Here is a 19285-nt window from a genome sequence, read left to right as displayed (position 1 = left end):
ACTCTGATCCGCAGAACGCCAGATTTCTTTCTCCTGATAACAACATCCTCTTGAGTAGTCCCCACCTGGAGATCCGAATGGGGGACTATTTTACCTCCGGAATATTTTACCCAAGAGGACGCCATTATCATTTAACCATACCGTAAAGCTGCATGCCCTCGGGAAAAATTACAGGTGTAGTTTCCCCTTGCTTTCAGCCGTTCGCAGTACCAGCACAGCAAGGCCGTTTTGGTTAGTGTTACAAGACCAGATCAGTCAATCATCCAGACTGTTGCCCCTGCAACTACTGAAAAGGCTGCTGCCCCTCTTCAGGAACCACACGTTTGTCTGGCCTCTCAACAGATACCCCTCCGTTGTGGTTGCACCTACAGTACGGCTATCTGTATCACTTAGGCACGCAAGCCTCCCCACCAACGGCAAGGTCCATGGTTCATGGGGGGTTTCTTGCAACCATTTATTGCAAATTGCATGGGGGCTTAATTAAATACAAATGCAAATAATTTTAATTTTTTGTCGCTGTCTGTCCGGTTACGCAGTCTCGTAACCGGTTGGCCCTGACAAGTATTACTCCGCAATCTGACTGCATAGAATAACAACAAAGAATGAAAGAAAATTTCCGTTAACACAATTAATTAATTAAGTCCCCAGCAACTATAAAAGCTACGAAACAACAAAGCACAAATGTAACTGTTCTGTGTGTGGCAGTGTGATTCAACATACACATCTGGCACGGTTCTTCCACAATACGACAAGATGCTTTAAACGCCATCTACAATGAAGTAATAAAAAAAACCAAAAATACTATAATTGCACATAAAAACCAGAATTACACTCTAATACATGAACACAAGCCAGATGCTTTGTTGACTGAACCTGTGACCAAGAGACATTGTTAGTTAGGACATCTGAAATTAAAAAATTTTCTTTACCTTCATATATATTGACGAAACATACACTCTGATCATTACAACTTCCGCAATCGAACAGCATCGGCTGTCTAGCCCATCAGAACAACTGCATACAACATGCTCACAACTAGTCACGGCTACATCAGAACTCCTACTGCCCACTTCTCAAAAAACACTCTCCACGACGACTTCTCGACAAGCACTGCCAGTGGAGGCGGCTGAATAATACTCTTAGGCGCAATCTCTGGCGCTGTGACTCAGTGTAGCCACCTTTCAAAATGACATGCTGAATCCAATCCACCTGTGGTCCATTTTTCTCATAGTAATTCTTGGCATACTCAGCACAATAATCACTGTCTTTTGCTGAGTTACTTGGTTTGCTAAACTTAGACTGACCTGGAGTTGATTTTTTGCTTTTAGTTCGCTGTGACCTAGCTCTTGCTGCTTCTTTTCGACTCCTTTCTGTGAGAACTTCAGCAGTTTTCTTTCTGCGCTTCGATAGCAGTGCATACTAGACAGGCAAAGGAGTAATTTCTTCGAATGATGTTCCTGGCATCGGCTCATCATCAAACTGTGTTTCAAGTCTTCTATTGTCTTTCTGTGGGAGAACAACCTGAACACATCCTCTACAGTCGGTGTTATATCGTTCATTCTTGACTGCCACACCAGTAGCAACCAGATCAGAAATTTGAAATCCCTCCTCTGGAATTCTTTCCAGGTTGTATGGATACAAGCCACAAGCTTCAAATCCATTTTGAGCATTGGATGGAACTGCAGCTTTCTTCCAGGCTTCGCTGAGGAGTTCTGGGAACTGGACTTTACGTCCAGGATGACACAATGTCCAGTTTCGCATTGTCCTGTAAAAAGCTTGTTTCAGTGATTTGAAAACACACCTGTCAAGAGGCAGAAGGTAGCGTGTTGAATGTGGAGGTAAATAAATCATGATAACATCATTTTCTGTTGCAAGATGAAGCATATCTGGATCAGTAGAATGTGAGATGTGCCCATCGAGAAGCAGAACTATTTTCCATAGTTTTCTGGGAATAAAGTGGTCTTTCATCCAACTCATGAATATATCATAGTTGACATACCTAGATCTCTCATTCATAAATACAATCGAATCATTCGGAAATCCATCCTCCCGTTCAGACTTCTTTCTTTTACCTTTTAAAACGCACGCTGGAGGAATGAAGTTGCGTTCAGCGTTGCAGCAAGTGATTACCATTATGGTTTTCCCTTTTTCTTGGAGAGTTTCTTGATACAGAGAAGAAGAACCTTTTTCTGTTGTCACTATGTCTGGCCTAGGATTCATCTGAAACCCAGTTTCGTCCATGTTGTACAGGCGGCCACGCTTATCCAGTAAAGAATTTGCTGTTAAGACATCCAGAACTAAAGAAAAATATGTTGCAATAGTTTCTCTATTCATTCCCATAGACCTATCAATAGAGAGACCTTGTAGCTTCTTCGTAGCTAGCTGTGGGTTACGTTTCAGAAAGGACTGTAGCCAGTCCCCACCTGCCATTTGATTTTCTTTAGAAAATCTATGAGTAATTCCATTTCTTTCCGCATACTGGAATACCAGCCTACGAAGAGTTTCTCCAGTTGGTGGAAATCCACACAATTGCAACTGTCCTATGTAAGTGAGCAATTGTTTCTCATTCTCGTCACCAAGGCTACCTATAAATAATAACAATAATTATAATCTGACAGTTATTCATCACTGAAAAAAGTTCGTGGAATTAAAAAAGTGTAATTCTATCATTAATTTTTAAATGAATTAATACTTCAGTTAGAAATTATTCTGATTTTGCTCCATAGTCAAAGAAAACATTATAATCAAAGAAAACATTATAATTAATAGAATACTGTTTACTTTGTGGGCCCATGACATGCTTCCTTTCATCTTTCTTCAACAGACGTCCTTTCAGAGTTCTATATGGGATCCCACAATCTTGGGAAGCTCTAAAACAATTCATTCCACCAGTCCTTACGTGTTCCATAGCCATTTGTAAGGATTATTCAGACCACTGACCCCTGTTTGATGTTCTAACATACGTTCGAGGCATTTCCAACGAAAAGAAAGTATGTGTACCTGAGGTATAAGATTCGGCATCTTACCTCGAGAAAATAGTTGCGTTTCTCGCGAGGATCGGAGTGAGATGCCACTTACCGTGAGTGGCACAACATGGCCGTTGTGTGGCAACGGCGGAAGGCAACTTAAACTGAAAAGTATCTTTCATGCTCAACATGTGCAGCATTTGGCTCTACTACGTTATTCAACCGCTCATACGCTCTTGAAAATAGCTGTGCACTATTAAGAAGGTGTCAGTTTTAGCTCTTACCTTGTATTTGTTGCTTCCAAAGCGGAGAAACAATTACCACGGCGATACACGGAGCTGCCTTCGCCCCATACTACAGCTAGCAGGTTGGTGTCGCAACTGTTGAGAGCCGGCGGAAATGCCAGCTTTACGCATCTCACCCCCCCAATAGACATTTCCCCTCGGTCTACTCTACTGCTCTCCAAGTTCACAATCTATTTGGAATTCCACTCTACAGTAACGTTATTGGCCTCCGCTAATACCTTTGCGACATCTGCTGTTTCATTCAATTGGCTTATGTCACCTGCATCTGCCGTCCCAAAAATAGTTTTCAGTATTCTGTCCCCTCTTCTCTCTCCTGGATTCGTGCAGCACCACTCTAACCACTTTCAGCATCTGCTTCTTCAGTTGTATATATTCTCTGAGCAATTTCCTGTGCCCTTTTGGGACTTCTCTTAGCCTCCTGCTACTAACTAATAACTATTGTGTCCCTGAGAACATCTTCTGCAGTCATCTGATTTCATTCCACAGCTCCCACACATTAAGAACTAACCTAATGACCATCTGTGACTGGATAATACTACGTCTGGTTGCCTGGAAAACAAAACTCCAATCAGGCGTTGATCTTGCGGCGCCATCACTCCACTCCTGGAGAAGAGGTACAGCCCTACCAAAACTAGCATTATTCTTTTCCAGTCCTTCTCCTATATGGTAACCTGAGGACAAGGATCAGTATCATATCCCCTCTCCTCAGAAACCCACTGTCTCTGAACAGCATGTATTAACACCCTAACAATAAACCATACCCCAAAATAAATATATGTCTCTAAAACCGTGTTAATGCCCTGTACTATATGCAGAAGAGAAATGTTTCAAAGTTATACGATCACAATATCTATCAATTACTTCTTTATCATCAGTGCATACCGAGTGTGAGGTATCTGTACCTCTCTTGTTCATCGTTCCCCTTCCTCCTCTTTGCCTCCTTCCTAGCCTTCACTAATACCTCTCATGGGAATGCCTCTTGTGTAACCTTGAGCAGTCATAGATGCCCAACATGTACAATTGTTATACTTGTGGGCAGCTGCAGCTTCACATTTACTGGTGATGTAGTTTCACTTACTTAGTATGGACTCTAGTACCATGTTACAAACTTCTTTGTCTTTCCCTTCGGAATATATTGGCTTGACAACCTCACCAACTGCCCTACTCAATACTAAGGTAATGTTCCCACTCGCTTCACCACCTTCTCTTGCCACTTCAACATCATAGTATTTGCTTGCTGGACCTACCCTCACACTTCCCCTATCATTCATGCAAACTCCCGGACCACTTCTCCTTTCCTGCCTACTTTCTAGCTAATCATGTGGAATGGCAGCAGCATTTCTTTTTTCGTTACCACCCTGAATGGCGACAGGCGACAGGCCTGTGCTAGTGTATACTTAAAGAGTTGTATCCACTCACTACGAATAATAGATTATGTCCCAATCTTAATGGTGTACATTCACGTAATAACTAAGCATCTTTTCAATTGTCTGATGAACTCGTTCCATCATTCCATTAGCTTGTGGATGAAGTGTACTTGTTCTCAGTTTTTTTTTAAATTTTTTGGCAACAGACACTATTCTTTCATCAGGTCTGACATGAATTTCATCCCTTGGTCCATAATTATTGTCTCTGGCACCCTAAACTTTTAATGTCCACTTATTAACCAGTGTCCATGTGACTGTGGTTGCCTGCTGGTCTGGCATTGGCACCACATCTGTGTAACACGAGAAATGGTTTATTATGGTCAGCACAAAACGATCACCTACTAGTTTTCAGATGAATGGGCCAAACATGTCCACTCTAATGAAACTCAATGGTTCCATTGCTTCTCGCAGCCTCTTTAACAGTACCTGCTTCTGATTTAAATCTGCACACTGTGCACAATCGACACAATTTCTGACATACTGATCAACATCATTCTTCCTTCCAATACTGTTCAGCTTCTCACCAATTTGTTGATCAGCATGCCCCATGGCCCAGTAAGATGGGATCATGCATTTCATGCCAAAAGACACCTTTCTACATTAGTAGTGTCCCCAGAGCGCAGAAAACGCCATTTTCAGTCTACACTTTGGACCCATTTTCAACTGATGGTATCCACTCCAAATTCCTGAAATTTACTAACTATCGTCTCTGTGATGTTTGGAACAGAGTAAGTGTCTACTGTACTCTTACTATTCAAGTGTCAGTAATTACAATGGTAGTGATACTTTTTTGAGCCATCTGTAGACTTCTTGGACATGATCACAATTCCTGACTGGGTCTACTGCTCTGTTCTGTTATGCTATCAGTCAATTATTGATTTATAAAAGTCTCCAAAAGCGTCTGCAGCGATTATGATACCCTGTATGTCCTGTGATAACACAGTGCTTCCTTCCCTGTAGAAGTTCTGTGTTGTGTTACTAATGTAGCAGGCAATGGGCCTTGTGGAAAAAGCAGATTCTGAAATTCCAGCAACAGATCGTCCATCTACATCCTTCCCATATCCTTTAATTGCTTCACGATTGTAATGTAACTCGTAACATTCCCTTCAACAACTTAACCCTGTCAGCTCCAACTTGTCCACATTGATGTGTACTGCTTAATCTTGGTCCTTATTTCGTAAATGTACGGTACAACATCTCATCAAACAACACACTATATCAAGTACTTCATTACTTTCCATTAGTTCTACTACACATAACATATCAACTGGTGAGTCAGGCTCCTCATTGACTTATAGCCACAGTGCCTCCAACATATAGTCATATGAATCAAGCCTTAATGTTATTACTCACTGTTTAACTGAACTATCTCGTATACTGGACATTTCTCATGGCAGATCAGTACTGACAATAGTTTCCCCTAGAAGGAATATCTTCCCACTATGTTCCACTATAAGTTATCGAAGGTCAATTATGGTATGATGTTAGTGCAGAAAGTCTGATCCTAGGATCATGCTGTAACCCTATCTTACATGAGACACCAGCTCCGCAAATTTATTAAACTTGGTTGTCTCCAATCAAAAATTCATCACTACTCACGCCAAAGGCAATATATCACTATCCCCTATCCCACACAAATTGTAATATGGTGGGTTCCAATGCCTTCTACCTACTAACTTCCTTGAGGCCACCGATACAGGTGCCTCTGTGTCCAAGAAAACTTTGTATTCCCTATCACCAGTCCACCTCTGCATTCGTATTTACTGCATTCAATTTTACTAGGAACTCCTTCCAGTAGCTCTGAGGTTTTCCCTTGAGTTTAACTGGTACTTCTTACCAACCAGACCACCTCCTCCATTATCCCTATAACCCTGCCAATGGTCCATGCAATACCTACTATTATTTCCAGTAAATCGTCTGGAGTCCACGCCACCTCTGTTACCCCTCTGTGGCTGGTAGCTTTGTCTTTGCATGTGCCCTACATGGCCAAAATTACACATTTGACGAAAATATGCTTCTCTTATCTCTTATACCTATGGAAACATCTCCTCATACTCTAATGCTAGCCTAAACGCTGCATGGAGATCTTTTGTCGCCCTAGTGTGCAGCATCCAGACAGCTCTCATGACAATCCTCTCATAAAATCATTGAGCCAACATTGCTTGGTTTCCTGTAACAATCCTTTGTTCACATTCTCACTCTGCATTAACTCATAAGTATGTATGCTTAGTTTACTACTGTTATCCATGAACTCTACAACTGCTTCATTATACCTCCTGGAAACCATCTGTAGCTAATCACTAAAAAAAATATTTTTTTTATTTACACATCAAGTTCCGTAGGACCAAATTGAGGAGCAAATCTCCAAGGTCGTAGAATGTGTCAGTACATGAAATTACAATATAAAAGTAATAAGAGATAAAAATAGATGTTCATGAACCTGAAAAAAGTCCATAAGTTTAAGTAAACAATAAGAAACACCTAAATTTTTCAAGGAACTCCTTGACAGAATAGAACGAGTGACCCATGAGGAAACTCTTCAGTTTCTATTTGAAAGCACGTGGATTACATCTAAGATTTTTGAATTCGAGTGGCAGCTTATTGAAAATGGATGCAGCAGTAGTATACTGCACACCTTTTTGCACAAGAGTTAAGGAAGTCCGATCCAAATGCAGGTTTGATTTCTGCCGAGTATTAACCAAGTGAAAGCTGCTTATTCTTAGGAATAAACTAATATTGGTAACAAGAATATACATATTGAGACGCCAATGTCGAAATACCCAGACTCGTGAACAGAGGTCGACAAGAGGTTCGTGAACGCAAACCACTTATTGCCCGAACCACCCGTTTCTGAGCCAAAAATATCCTTTTAGAATGGGAAGAGTTACCCCAAAATATAATACCATACGACAATATCGAATGAAAATAAGCAAAGTAGACTAATTTTCGTGTCGAATGATCACTCACTTCTGATACCGTTTGAATAGTAAAAATGGCAGTATTAGCCTAAGTCTTTGAACAATGTCCTGAACGAGGGCTTTACACGACAGTTTACTATTATTAATGCGTCAGGATTGGCCAGGAGGGGAAAGCAGTAGGCATCCGTTAAGGTGAAGAATAAAACATAGTTTAAACTGTATGAAGTTTTAATGCCATAAAAAAAGGCAGGCCTGGAGATGCCGCCGAGACTGAATGGGCAGCCCAAGAGAGCAGGTGAGGAGGGCGTCTGATCGGTTTGGAAGCTGCTAGCAGAAGAGAGCAAGCGGTGTGTCCGCTCCCGACAGCTGGCCGCAGTTCCACCCCCACTTGACCACCTCCAAGCCTCCCTATTGGTCAGTCAGATCCTAAGAGTTCGGTAGCGTTACCTCATCAGCAACAAGTGAGTTCAGCTGCTGATGGTTCAACAAATGAGTTTCAGGGTGGTTCTATCTGGTTCTGGGCAACGTGACTCAGACGCTGCAGCTTACTGCCAGGCATAATTTTTTACTAATAAATCCATTCAGTATCGCCCCTCTCGGTACACTATCTATTTGAACACCTAGAAATTTGAACTGTTCAGTTTTACTAATCATATGCCCGTTCTGCGAAATTAAAACGTCAGGTTTTGTTGAATTGTGTGTTATAAAATGTAAAAATTGACTCTTACTGTGATTTAACGTTAGTTTATTTTCTATTTTTATTTTTTTACTGAGGTCATGTACTGCACTATTTGAAACCAAGCCAATGTTGCACACATCCTTTACTACCAAGCTAGTGTCATCAGCAAACAGAAATATTTTAGAATTACCCATAATACTTGAGGGCATATCATTTATATAAATAAGAAACAGGAGTGGCCCCAACACTGATCCCTGGAGCACCCCCCACTTGACAGTACCCCACTTAAACCCCACATCATTCTGTTATCAACATCGTGAACAATGACCTTTTGCTGCCTGTTACTAAAGTAAGAGGTGAACCATTTGTGAGGTATTCCCCGTATTCCGTAATGGTCCAACTTCTGGAGCAATGTTTTGTGATCAACCCAATCAAATGCCTTAGTTAAATCAAAAAATATGCCAAGCATTCGAAACATTTTGTTTAGCCCATCCAGTACCTCACAGAGAAAAGAGAATATAGCATTTTCAGTTGTTAAGTGACTTCTAAAGCCGAACTGCACATTTGATAGTAAACCGTGTGCTATAAGATGATCAATTGTTCTTACATACACAACCTTTTCAAATACTTTTGCGAACACTGATGGCACAGAAATAGGTCTCAAATTATCTACATTATCCCTTTCTCCCTTCTTATAAAGCGCATTTACTACTGAGTACTTTACTCGCTCAGGAAACTGACCATTCCTAAAGGAAAAATTTCAAATATGGCTAAATACAGGGCAAACATGTGCAGCACAGTACTTTAATATTCTGCTAGACACTCCATCATAACCTTGAGAGTCCTTAGTCTTCCGTGATTTAATTATTGACTCAATCTCCCTCTTGTCTGTATCACAGAGGAGTATTTCAGACATCAATCTCGGAAAGGCACTTGCCAAGAAAGTTATATGATTTCCCGTAGAAACTAAATTTTTATGTAATTCACCAGAAACGCTCAGAAAATAATTGTTAAATACTCTACACATATATCTCATTTATCAGTAACAGAAATATTTTTACTGCAAACTGACTTTATATCGTCGAACTTGTGCTGCTAACCTGACACTTCCTTCACAACTGACCATATGGTTTTAATTTTATCCTGTGAATTAGCTATTCTATTTGCATACCACATACTCTTTGCCTTCCCAACAACATTTTCATGCACCTTACAATACTGTAGCTTGATTGTGACTACTTCTAACATTTTGATATAATTCTCGCTTTGTTCTACGTGATATCCTTATCCCACTAGCCAGCCACCCGGGCTGCCCATTACTGCTAGTACCCCATTTAGAATGTTCTAATGGAAAGCAGCTCTCAAAGAGCATGAGAAATGTGTTGAGGAAAGCATTGTATTTATCATCTATGTTACCGGCGCTATAAACATCCTGCCACTCTTGTTCCTTGACAAGATTGAAAAAACTCTATATTGCTGTTGGATTAACTTTCCTTCATAGTTTGTAATTAAATATGACATTGGTTTGAGTACAAAAGCCTTTTAGTGTTAAAATTTGTGCTTCATGGTCTGTAATGCCATTCATGCTTTTACTAACTGAATGCCCATCTAATCATGAAGAGTGAATAAAAATATTGTCTATGGCTGTGCTACTGTTCCCCTGCACCCTAGTTGGAGAAAACACAGTCTGCATCATATCATATGAATTTATGAGATCTACCAATATCCTTTTTTCTCGAACCATCATATAAAAAATTATATTGAAGCCACCACATATAACTAATTTCTGGTACTTCCTACAAAGTAATCAAGAACACTCTCTAGCTTGAGCAGAAATGCTCTGAAGTCAGAGTTATGGGATCTATAAACAAGAAAAATTAGAATTTTACTTTCAGAAAATTCAACTGCACCTGCACAACATTCAAATATCTGTTCAGTGCAATGTCGTGGTACGTCTATGGACTCAAATGGAATACTGTTTTTTACGTACATAGCCACTCCCCCATCCCGCAAGGAACTCCTTGAGAAACAGCCAGCTAATCTGTAGAGTGGTACAGGAAGCTTTGAATTGTCAAATTATTTAAGTGGTGCTCTGATATACCAATAATTTCAGAGTCAACATCTGTAAGCAGTTCACTAACTTTATCTCTAATACTTCTTATATTTTGATGAAATATGCTGATTTCTTCTCTACTTGGAAACATTACATCCTCGGAAGGTGAGCCCTTAGTTAGAGTGACTTCCTTTAAGCAGGTATACCTATCAGCTGACTTCAATTTAAATAAGGTGCAGCTCTAACACCAACTACTACAGGACACAGTTCTACTTCATGTACCTTTGCTGTAGCCCCTGCCTGAATTGGTTAAAAGTCTGTGCATTGTGTAGCACATCTGGGCACCTAACAAAAGACTTCGCTACCTCTGTCAAATGTAACTTCAGATCAACCCCTATGTTAGCCAATTTTCCACAAATGCCAACAGATCCTCAGACATTCTACAAGAGAAGGGATAAACAGGATTAGCGATAGTCAGATACACTCCTGGAGTCTGTGACATTAAAACATCTATTTCCTAATCTTTCTGTGTCAGCTTATTATCTGCCACTAATTTATCTGCCCTTAACTGAGCCAACTGACTCACCAACGACTTTACAGCCTCTTCATAGGTGATACCTTTTGTCTCTGATTTTGCCACTGCCTCCTGCTTACTCAGCTTTACAACTCAGAAATAATACCTCAAAACAACACAAAGCAATAATCTACTAATAACCCAGACAGAACAGGTAGTCACAGAGCGCTCTACCAGCCTACTTATTTTGCCTAATCATCAGCCACCTGCACTTCCACATTGTTTGACCATGTGCCCAAAACGATTATTTGGAAAGCAATTAACTGTTACTGATTTGGCACAAGTGGTAGAACACCAAAGCAAGTTGCCCCACATACTAACCATCACCTCCACACTTTCCCTTCAGCTGGTTCCTCTGGCCTCCTGAAGATAACCCTCATATAACCACGCCCCCTAAGTTTCAATCCCATGACAACACAAGAACGAAAAACAGCCTCATTCAACCCAAATGAAGACAGTGTAGGCTCTGGCTTGGATATCGCTGATGCAAGGTTGCAAGCCTTCTACTGCTGATAATGGCAATGTCGGCACTACTGACACCTCTGAGGAGTGACTGAACCCATTCTGGAAAGATGTAAGGTGGGTCATCAGTGAAAACACTGTTGACAATTAAGATTGACTTTTATTGACTTCAATACATATTGTAATGATTCAAGCACCCCTTTCCCCATAGCCGATGGCTGGTGCCGATGAATGGGTTGTGGTTTCTGCCCATAGCTGCTGAGCTGGTGCCCTGAACTGCTGAGGCTGGTAGCCCATAGAGGCCATGGCTATTGATGTCAGCAGTGTGACATATTGTGCTGAAATAGTGTTCTATTTGGGGACTGACTCCTTGGCCCTGTGCACAGCTGTAGAGGGGTTCAACCCACTGCACTTGCACCGGAGCCAGGTAGTACCTGGTGTTGTGGTGCCGAGTACCTCTAAGAGCTTAGTGTCTGTGGCGGCAGTCTCTAATGACAGTTCAGCAGGACTGTGGCACCAAGTAGTGTGTAAGATTTAGTGCCAGTGCCATGCACAGCTCAGTCTCAAATTCACGGCTGCTGCTGACAGAGCCCAGTTGTCTTGCTGTCTTGCATAGCTCTGGTGTCGTGGTGGTGCTGCTGGTTTCCAGGACGAGACGTGATCCCTGCCTCAAACTCCAGGCTTATTTATATACCTCTAGCGCGCCTAGTCACATTGCCCATAATTTACCTGTCCTGGTATGGTGAGATCAACCTGCTGGCTACATCATTACCACTGTGCGGTGCAATTTACTGTTGTGCTCAGCTCTCCTGGATTCGCAATTCCCTTGTGTGTCTGTCATTGTGGCCCACACGTCACCACACTGACGGCTACCAGCTGCCAATGCTCCATGGCAGCTTCTATGCTACTTCTCATTTTTTTTACTGAAGACTTTTACTGAAACACTAGGCAGCAGCACTACTGTAAACATATTATACCAACATTTTTGTTTTTATATCACCTGTGTCTGACAACATTTCAATTGCAGGTAGAGATTTGTTTAAGCACTTTGGTGTGTTCCTCCCAGTTGAACTTATTATTAATCTGTAATTTAATACTGTCAATTTCTATATATTTGTCATCATTCTTTAGGCTTATACTGGCATCAAACCTCTTACAAGTTCTGAACTTCATGTAATGTGTTTTTTCAAAGTTTAGTGTTAAAGAATTTGTTAGGAAACACTTATTAATGTCCATGAAAATTTCATTAACTGATCTTTCTATGACGATATTTGATATGCTATTTACTGCAATGTTTGTACCATCTGCAAATAAAATAAACATGGCATCTTGCAATGTTAGAGATGAAAGGTCATTGACATAGACAAGGAAAAGTAAGGGTCCTAAGATGAAACCTTGTGGGCTACCACATGTAATAACTGCCCAAGAGGGTGGGGCAAATAGCATAACACATATCTTTTTCTTAATGACATCCTATGTTTCCTATCAGAGATATAGGACATGACCACTTTGCAGCATTTCCTGTTACATCACAATATTCTAATTTACTTGAAAGCATATTGTGATTTACACAGTCAAATGCATTTGACAGATCATAGAATATACCAGTAGTCTGCAATTTATTGTCAAAGGAATTGATTATATTCTCACTATATGTGTAAATGGCCTTCTCAATATCATAATTCTTTAGTAATACAGACAGTGGCTTCGGCAATATATTATTTACTGTCAGATGGTTAAAAAGCCGATTGTATATAACTTCTTCTAAAATTTTCGGGACAGCTCACAAAAGTGAAACTAAGTGGAAATTTGACTATATTTCTTTACCTCATTTTTTAAAACAAAAGCTAAACTTCATTGTATTATAAAAATTCTGTAAATATTTGACTGATAAACGACTGGTTACACAGATAGCTTAATATGTTACTATCCTCAGAAGCACACTCTTTACTTAACTTCGTTGATATTTTATCATAACCACAAGATGTTTTAATTTTAGAGATTCTATGGTGGACATTACTTCTACTGGTGTAGTGAAGGCCATACTCATATTAATGAATCTGTTTGCAATATTTTCTCTGAATCATCTGCTGAACCTGACAACTCAATATATTCAGCAATCGTTATAAAATGCTCGTTGAAAGTTTACAACACTGCACACATTTGTTACCAATGAATCATTTACTCTTAATGTTATCAATTTCTTGTTTAAATGTGTTATATTCTATGAAGCAGAATTATATTCAGTGTTGAAGTTAAATAGCTATTTCAGGAACTGTTCACATAACTTGTGTATGCAATTTCCATGTTCTTGACTTGACCAATATCTGTAGCATACAGACGAGAGCCAAGAGCTAGCTAAATGTATCTTTTAATCTTGTCTCCTCTGAACTGTCAATATGACAGTGTCATCAGGCTCCTACTGATTCTCCTGTAACAATATATATAATAAATCATCTCCAGAAGATGAAAATGGTGACATACGTTGTAAAATCGTTTACTGTTGTCTTTACCAGGTATTTCCAGTCGATTTGTTCTCTCAACACAACTGTTGTTAACTATAATACTTACAGTAAGCACGAGGGTGACACTGTTGAACAAGAATAAAACCTGCGAAAGCAGTATAACGATTAATGAGATTGTAGATAGGCTATCATTTACTTGGTTCTGCACATTATTACAATGATTTTTTTCACGATTTAGGAACAAAAAGTAAACAAATGATTCCTGGATTCTTTCATGTGATTCAGTTTTACATTCATGTTTTAAAATTAACCATAGCCAGAGCAGGAGAAAAATAGAAAGAGAAAAAGCGGGCATTTGCTGTAAATTTTTCCACAATTCCCAATTGTGCAATGTATTTATGAAAGGACTACTCCCTTACTGAAATTGGTGCCCAATGAAAAGTCAAAGCAATGCACCATACTCATAAAGTTTTAGTTTAGATTGCACTTCTGCTGTAGAGTTCACAATGTAAAGTCTCAAAGACATTATTTGGATAATATTTTGTAAGATAGAGCACTCTTACCCCTTGAATTAGGTCAGACACAGTATACAGTTTCAGCTGTGTTGAATATGCCACAAAGTGTAATTTTTCGTGTTTAGGCATGGTTCTGTAGCTTATATAATGTTCATGGTATATCAGTAAAAGATATACCAAGAATATTTAACTGCACTACAAAATCAGCAATATTTGCAAAATATTAGTTTTGAGAGCTCATGGCTGTCTCAGTAATTATAGCTTCCACACAAACGATCTATTGAGTTGTTGAGAAATTGGTCCACATGCTACAAGTGTCATTAATGTGTATCACTCATTCCTAGGAATTGGATCGATTGTAAATAGAATTCTTGCACTATCTTATGATGAGTGTATCAAGCGCACTGTCAAACATGTTTAACAGATTGTGATGTACATATACTGTGTCTCAAAGACAAGTAAAAAATAAAGGCAGTTATTTTAAAGAAAAGAAATTTTATTATTGACTAAACAACGTTGCAAGTAACATAATTTCTCTACATTATCTCAGTCAACCACTAGGCACTTGGTTCACCTCTTGACAAGCTTCCAAACTTTATCTTGGAAGATGCTTTGTGACATTGCACATAACCACTCTTGTGTCACCTTCAGAATCTCATCATTCTACGAAAACTTAGATTCACACAGTTGCCCCCTTACTGGATCGAAAAGATGGAAATTACTTGGAGCTAGGTACTCTGAAGCAAAATCATTCCTTTCGTAAGCTTCCTTCTCCTTTTCGTTTCGATGTTGGGTTTCAGATCTCACAGAACCTCATAGTAGCTGTTCACTGTTTCACCTTTAGGAGTGTAATAAGGCTTCCGTAATCCATGATGCATGTTTCCACTCCTCTACTCTGCCAATATGAGGCAAAGGCATTATAGAAACTGTAGTACTTTCATAATAAAGGTAAACGAATCACACCTCTCATTTCTTCCTTGATGCATATGCATTAGGGGTCTGTCACAATCAAACGCTCTAAAACTGCTGCAAATAGGGATATTCACCGAACCAACACAGTGAAGGCAAAAGAACAATAGAGTTGATAACACACGCTAGTATTGAGTCAGTGCTGTCAACCTAAGGACCATAAAAATTTCCATCACTTAATGATTTGTGGTCAAATTTTTTAGAGATTCTCATGTGATACCATTGTTTTTGCATATCTATATTCGTTTTTTGGAACCTTCCAGATACAAGTTTTGACTACAACACTGAAATCACATCCAGGATGAGTGAAGTTCAAATTTATTTCTGGACTTCCGCAGCAGATTTTCCTAAATAATGTAAGGTAAATGGCGAGATGATACCAATGAGAAGGTCATGGGGATTCCAGCCCATCCTTATACAACAAGAGCTTGTGCTCTGTCATCATCAATGAGATGAGTAACACCATCTTCATTTCTTTCCTTTCTAACCCTTCTGGCATCCTGTGTATGAAATATGGTTCATTTTAGAAATGTATTCAACACTGCTCTTCTTTTATCACATAAAATTTGCCTCTAGAGTTTTGGCAGTTTACTTAAATCACTTATAATTTTCTGATACTTTCTTCTGGAAGTTCATAGGCGTAATTGATATACCAGAAAGTGAGTGCAATTGAATTAACTCATGTGATACTATTATTGCCAATGTAGTAGTAGTTGTCGTAGTATCAGTAGCTATTCATTTGTAGATCACTTTTACGGGGATATCGGCTTATGATAGTACCAGTATTACATATTAAGAACAACAACAATAACAAAATGCATATATACAGGTATTTACATACTTACAGGTCTAGTTTGACAAAGATGAGACAGGTCGTTGGCTGTCGCCTTACTTTAGGAACATCCTGATGCTTGCCTGAAGTTAATTAGATAAACAATGGAAAACGTGAAAAACGATGGCTAGATGAATATTAGAACCTTCACGCTCCCAAACACAAGACCAGTCTGTTTACAACAGTGCTACCTCATTCAGTTTATCCCTAATATGGAAGTTATTTAATAATGTAGAAGACAAATGCTACATTGTTATTTATTTCTCATTCCCAGTTACTGCACACACTACAGGCTACAAACATTATTTCGTAATGTAACACTATACACATTACCAGCTGACATCAACACATGAAATTAACAAACTCCTCGTGAGCTGTCTGATAGTGTCTGTCACGCAACAACCGGCTATGCGCTTATCGCAGAATTCCTGTGTGGAGAAGGTACACAAATACTGTGAACTCCATGGTGAACTCATGAGATATAAAAGAAAATATAAAGAAATATACCCTCTTGTGGGTATACCCCCTTTGGAGCGACAGGCGAGGGAGGAAGTTTTCTGCTTGGACAACATTAAAAGAAATTTTTCCAGCATTTTCGGATAACTGTTGAAAATTTTGATGAATACTTTGAATTACACCTGCCTTATCATAAAAAAAATACGAACATAAGATTTTCAATCCCAGCTGAACACAAGTTGTCCCAAGCACTTGAAAATATTAGTCAACTGATTTCCACCTATCCTTTAATTTTCAGATTTGTGCCTGAACACTCGTTCAAGTTTTTGTTGAAAAGTGCTAGTGTTTTTTAAGATCATTATCGATATCGTCTTCGTGCTCAGCTATGTAGTGCGATATCGTGATTGCGTCCCACTTTATTAATAGTCAGAAAAGAAATGGGGAGCGGAGAGTATGGCGTTGAGAGTGACAATTTTGTCAACAGTCCGCCCGCAGCAATAAAAACGTAGCGCCGCGGTAATAATTTTGTCAAATATTCATGGTTCGGCGGAGAAAAGTGTTATCCCGTTGTCACGATATGCGTGCATCTACATATATAGCCACAGACTGGACAAGAATGATGTCACAGTCACAAAAGTCGCCCACGAGCGCTAGTCCCTACTGTGCGCATTGTTAAGTGTAGGACTGAGACAAGCAGCCGCATCTTCACCGCTCATCTCCCGTTGCAGGAAATTGTAAGTTAGTATGACCTCTTAGTTGCATGATTTGGTATGGAAGTAATGTTCCGCTGATTTACTCGCCTTATGATATAAATTTTTTACAAGTTGTATTATGTGTATAAAAATGTTCGCGCACATTAATTCTTTCGTTTCGTTCAGCTCACTGCATTTTTCGTCTTGTCAGCAAATATCTAGAAATGGATCAGCATTGTGGAATGTTTACATTTTCTTGTTCCGAACTTCACAGGTTTATCAAGCATGGCGTCCCCGAGGCCAAAGTCTCCTAGGCCAGCTGTGGCCACGCCAAAGAAAGATGAGAAAGAAGAATCTTTCTGGGAAAAGATTGGCACGTTAGGAAGAAAGAAGCGCATTAAAGAAGGTAAGATAAGAACTCTTTCGAATGTACTGCGACTGTGTCTGGGTACTGAAATAGATTGGCCACAAGAACAGACCATATTTGGCCCTTGAAAATGGGCGTAGCCGTTTGCTGTCAGTGCTATATTACAATACAGTGAAGAATGCTATTGGAGAATCTTAGTATAAAAGACGTAAATCGGCAACGGATTGTGTTCGTAATAGTTAAATTATTTCTGTAAAGGTTTTTTGTTTAATAGCAGATAACGCCCTTTGATAATTGGGCCTATTTCGGGTGTGTGAACCTTTACACTACGTGAAATATTTAATCGGTAATTGTCAACGATGGTGTGAAAAAGATGCACAACAATAATGTGTATCCAACGCACACGTCCTAGTAATATTTGAAAAGGTCTGTTTTGCAAAGCAATCTCGACTATAAGGCCATTAGTGCATTGGTGTTGGCTAGAAGTGTCACCACAGCCAACTCTAAGATTGGGAATTAGCCTAAACGACTAGAGCCGTCAAAAATTGTTTGGAAATACAGATTTATGTGTGTTTTACCGTTAGTAACGATTTTGGCCCATTGTGTACAGTCTTTAAGTTTGGAAACTTAAGACTACGGAAACACAAGAAGCCAATAAAAAGCCTGGCATCAAAAGTAGAAGACCATGCTCCTGGTTTTAAAATGTGCAAAGATCACTAGCATGCAGCAATGCTGCTGGTAATGACAAGCTGCCTTTAATGCTGAACGGCAAACCTACTAGGCCCAGAGCTTTTAAAAAATGCAACCTTAAGTCCCTGCCCATATATTATCACAACCAGAAAAAAGCATGGATGGATGGTAAGCTGTTGAATGGTTGGTTTCACAGCCAGTTTGTTTCCTCTGTTCAACAGTTTTCTAAGGAAAATCATTTGTCTCCCCGTGCAATCCCCAGCACTGAGGAATTATCTGATGAAGAAATCGTGGCGAAGTTTTTGCCACCAAATGTTGCAACACTTCTACAGCTGATGGATGAGGGTGTACTGCAGACATTAAAACTGATTTACAGAAAATAATTTTTAGGAATGCTGATCCATGGTGATAGTTCCTGTAGTGGACAAAATAGAAAAGACCAACGTGAAGGATGTTGTTTATTGGGCCACTGAGGCATGGCAGAATATTTCAGAAAGTACGCTGAAAAAATCTTGGAGAAAACTGTGGACGTCTCTTGAATGTCAGGACAACCTAGTTGAAAATGAAGAAAAAAATCTGCTACAAATGGTAGACAATCCCTGGTTGTGAAAAAGCTAGTGAAGGAGATGTAAATGTGTGGATGGCAGGAGATGGGGCATGTGTGGAGAACCTTACTGACACTGATTTAGTTGCTGTGACTCAAGACCAGGAAGAAGTGGACTGCTGTGACGGAAGTGACAATGAGCCAGGAGAGCTGGTGCCACACAGTGACGTAGCAGAAGCCCTTGACCTCGCGCTATGCTATTTGGAGCAACAGCCCACTGCTACACCTGCTGATTTGATGTTTATGAGATAGCGCAACTATGTGTCATATAACAGACTGTCTTCATTACGCCAAAAGACAATGACTGAGTT

General features: G+C 39.7%; 1 protein-coding gene across 3 annotated transcripts in view; it reads left to right on the top strand.

Annotated features, from left to right (window-relative positions):
• Positions 1-19285, top strand: part of LOC126188960 (beta-parvin) — a 107913-nt gene that overhangs the window by 47215 nt on the left and 41413 nt on the right. Inside the window, exons 1-2 of one of the 3 annotated variants that reach the window (XM_049930721.1) lie at positions 17030-17359; positions 17588-17719. In XM_049930721.1, coding sequence (XP_049786678.1) covers positions 17599-17719 — 121 coding nt within the window. In that variant the 5' untranslated portion in view covers positions 17030-17359; positions 17588-17598. Of the gene's footprint in view, positions 1-17029; positions 17360-17587; positions 17720-19285 lie in introns of those variants that run through there. The other 2 variants (XM_049930720.1, XM_049930719.1) reach the window with 2 other exon arrangements.

Source organism: Schistocerca cancellata, chromosome 5, assembly GCF_023864275.1.
Source record: "Schistocerca cancellata isolate TAMUIC-IGC-003103 chromosome 5, iqSchCanc2.1, whole genome shotgun sequence".
NCBI lineage: Eukaryota > Metazoa > Arthropoda > Insecta > Orthoptera > Acrididae > Schistocerca > Schistocerca cancellata.
The sequence above is the reverse complement of the archived record's forward strand: the minus strand, read 5'-3'. Positions and strand labels throughout refer to the sequence as shown.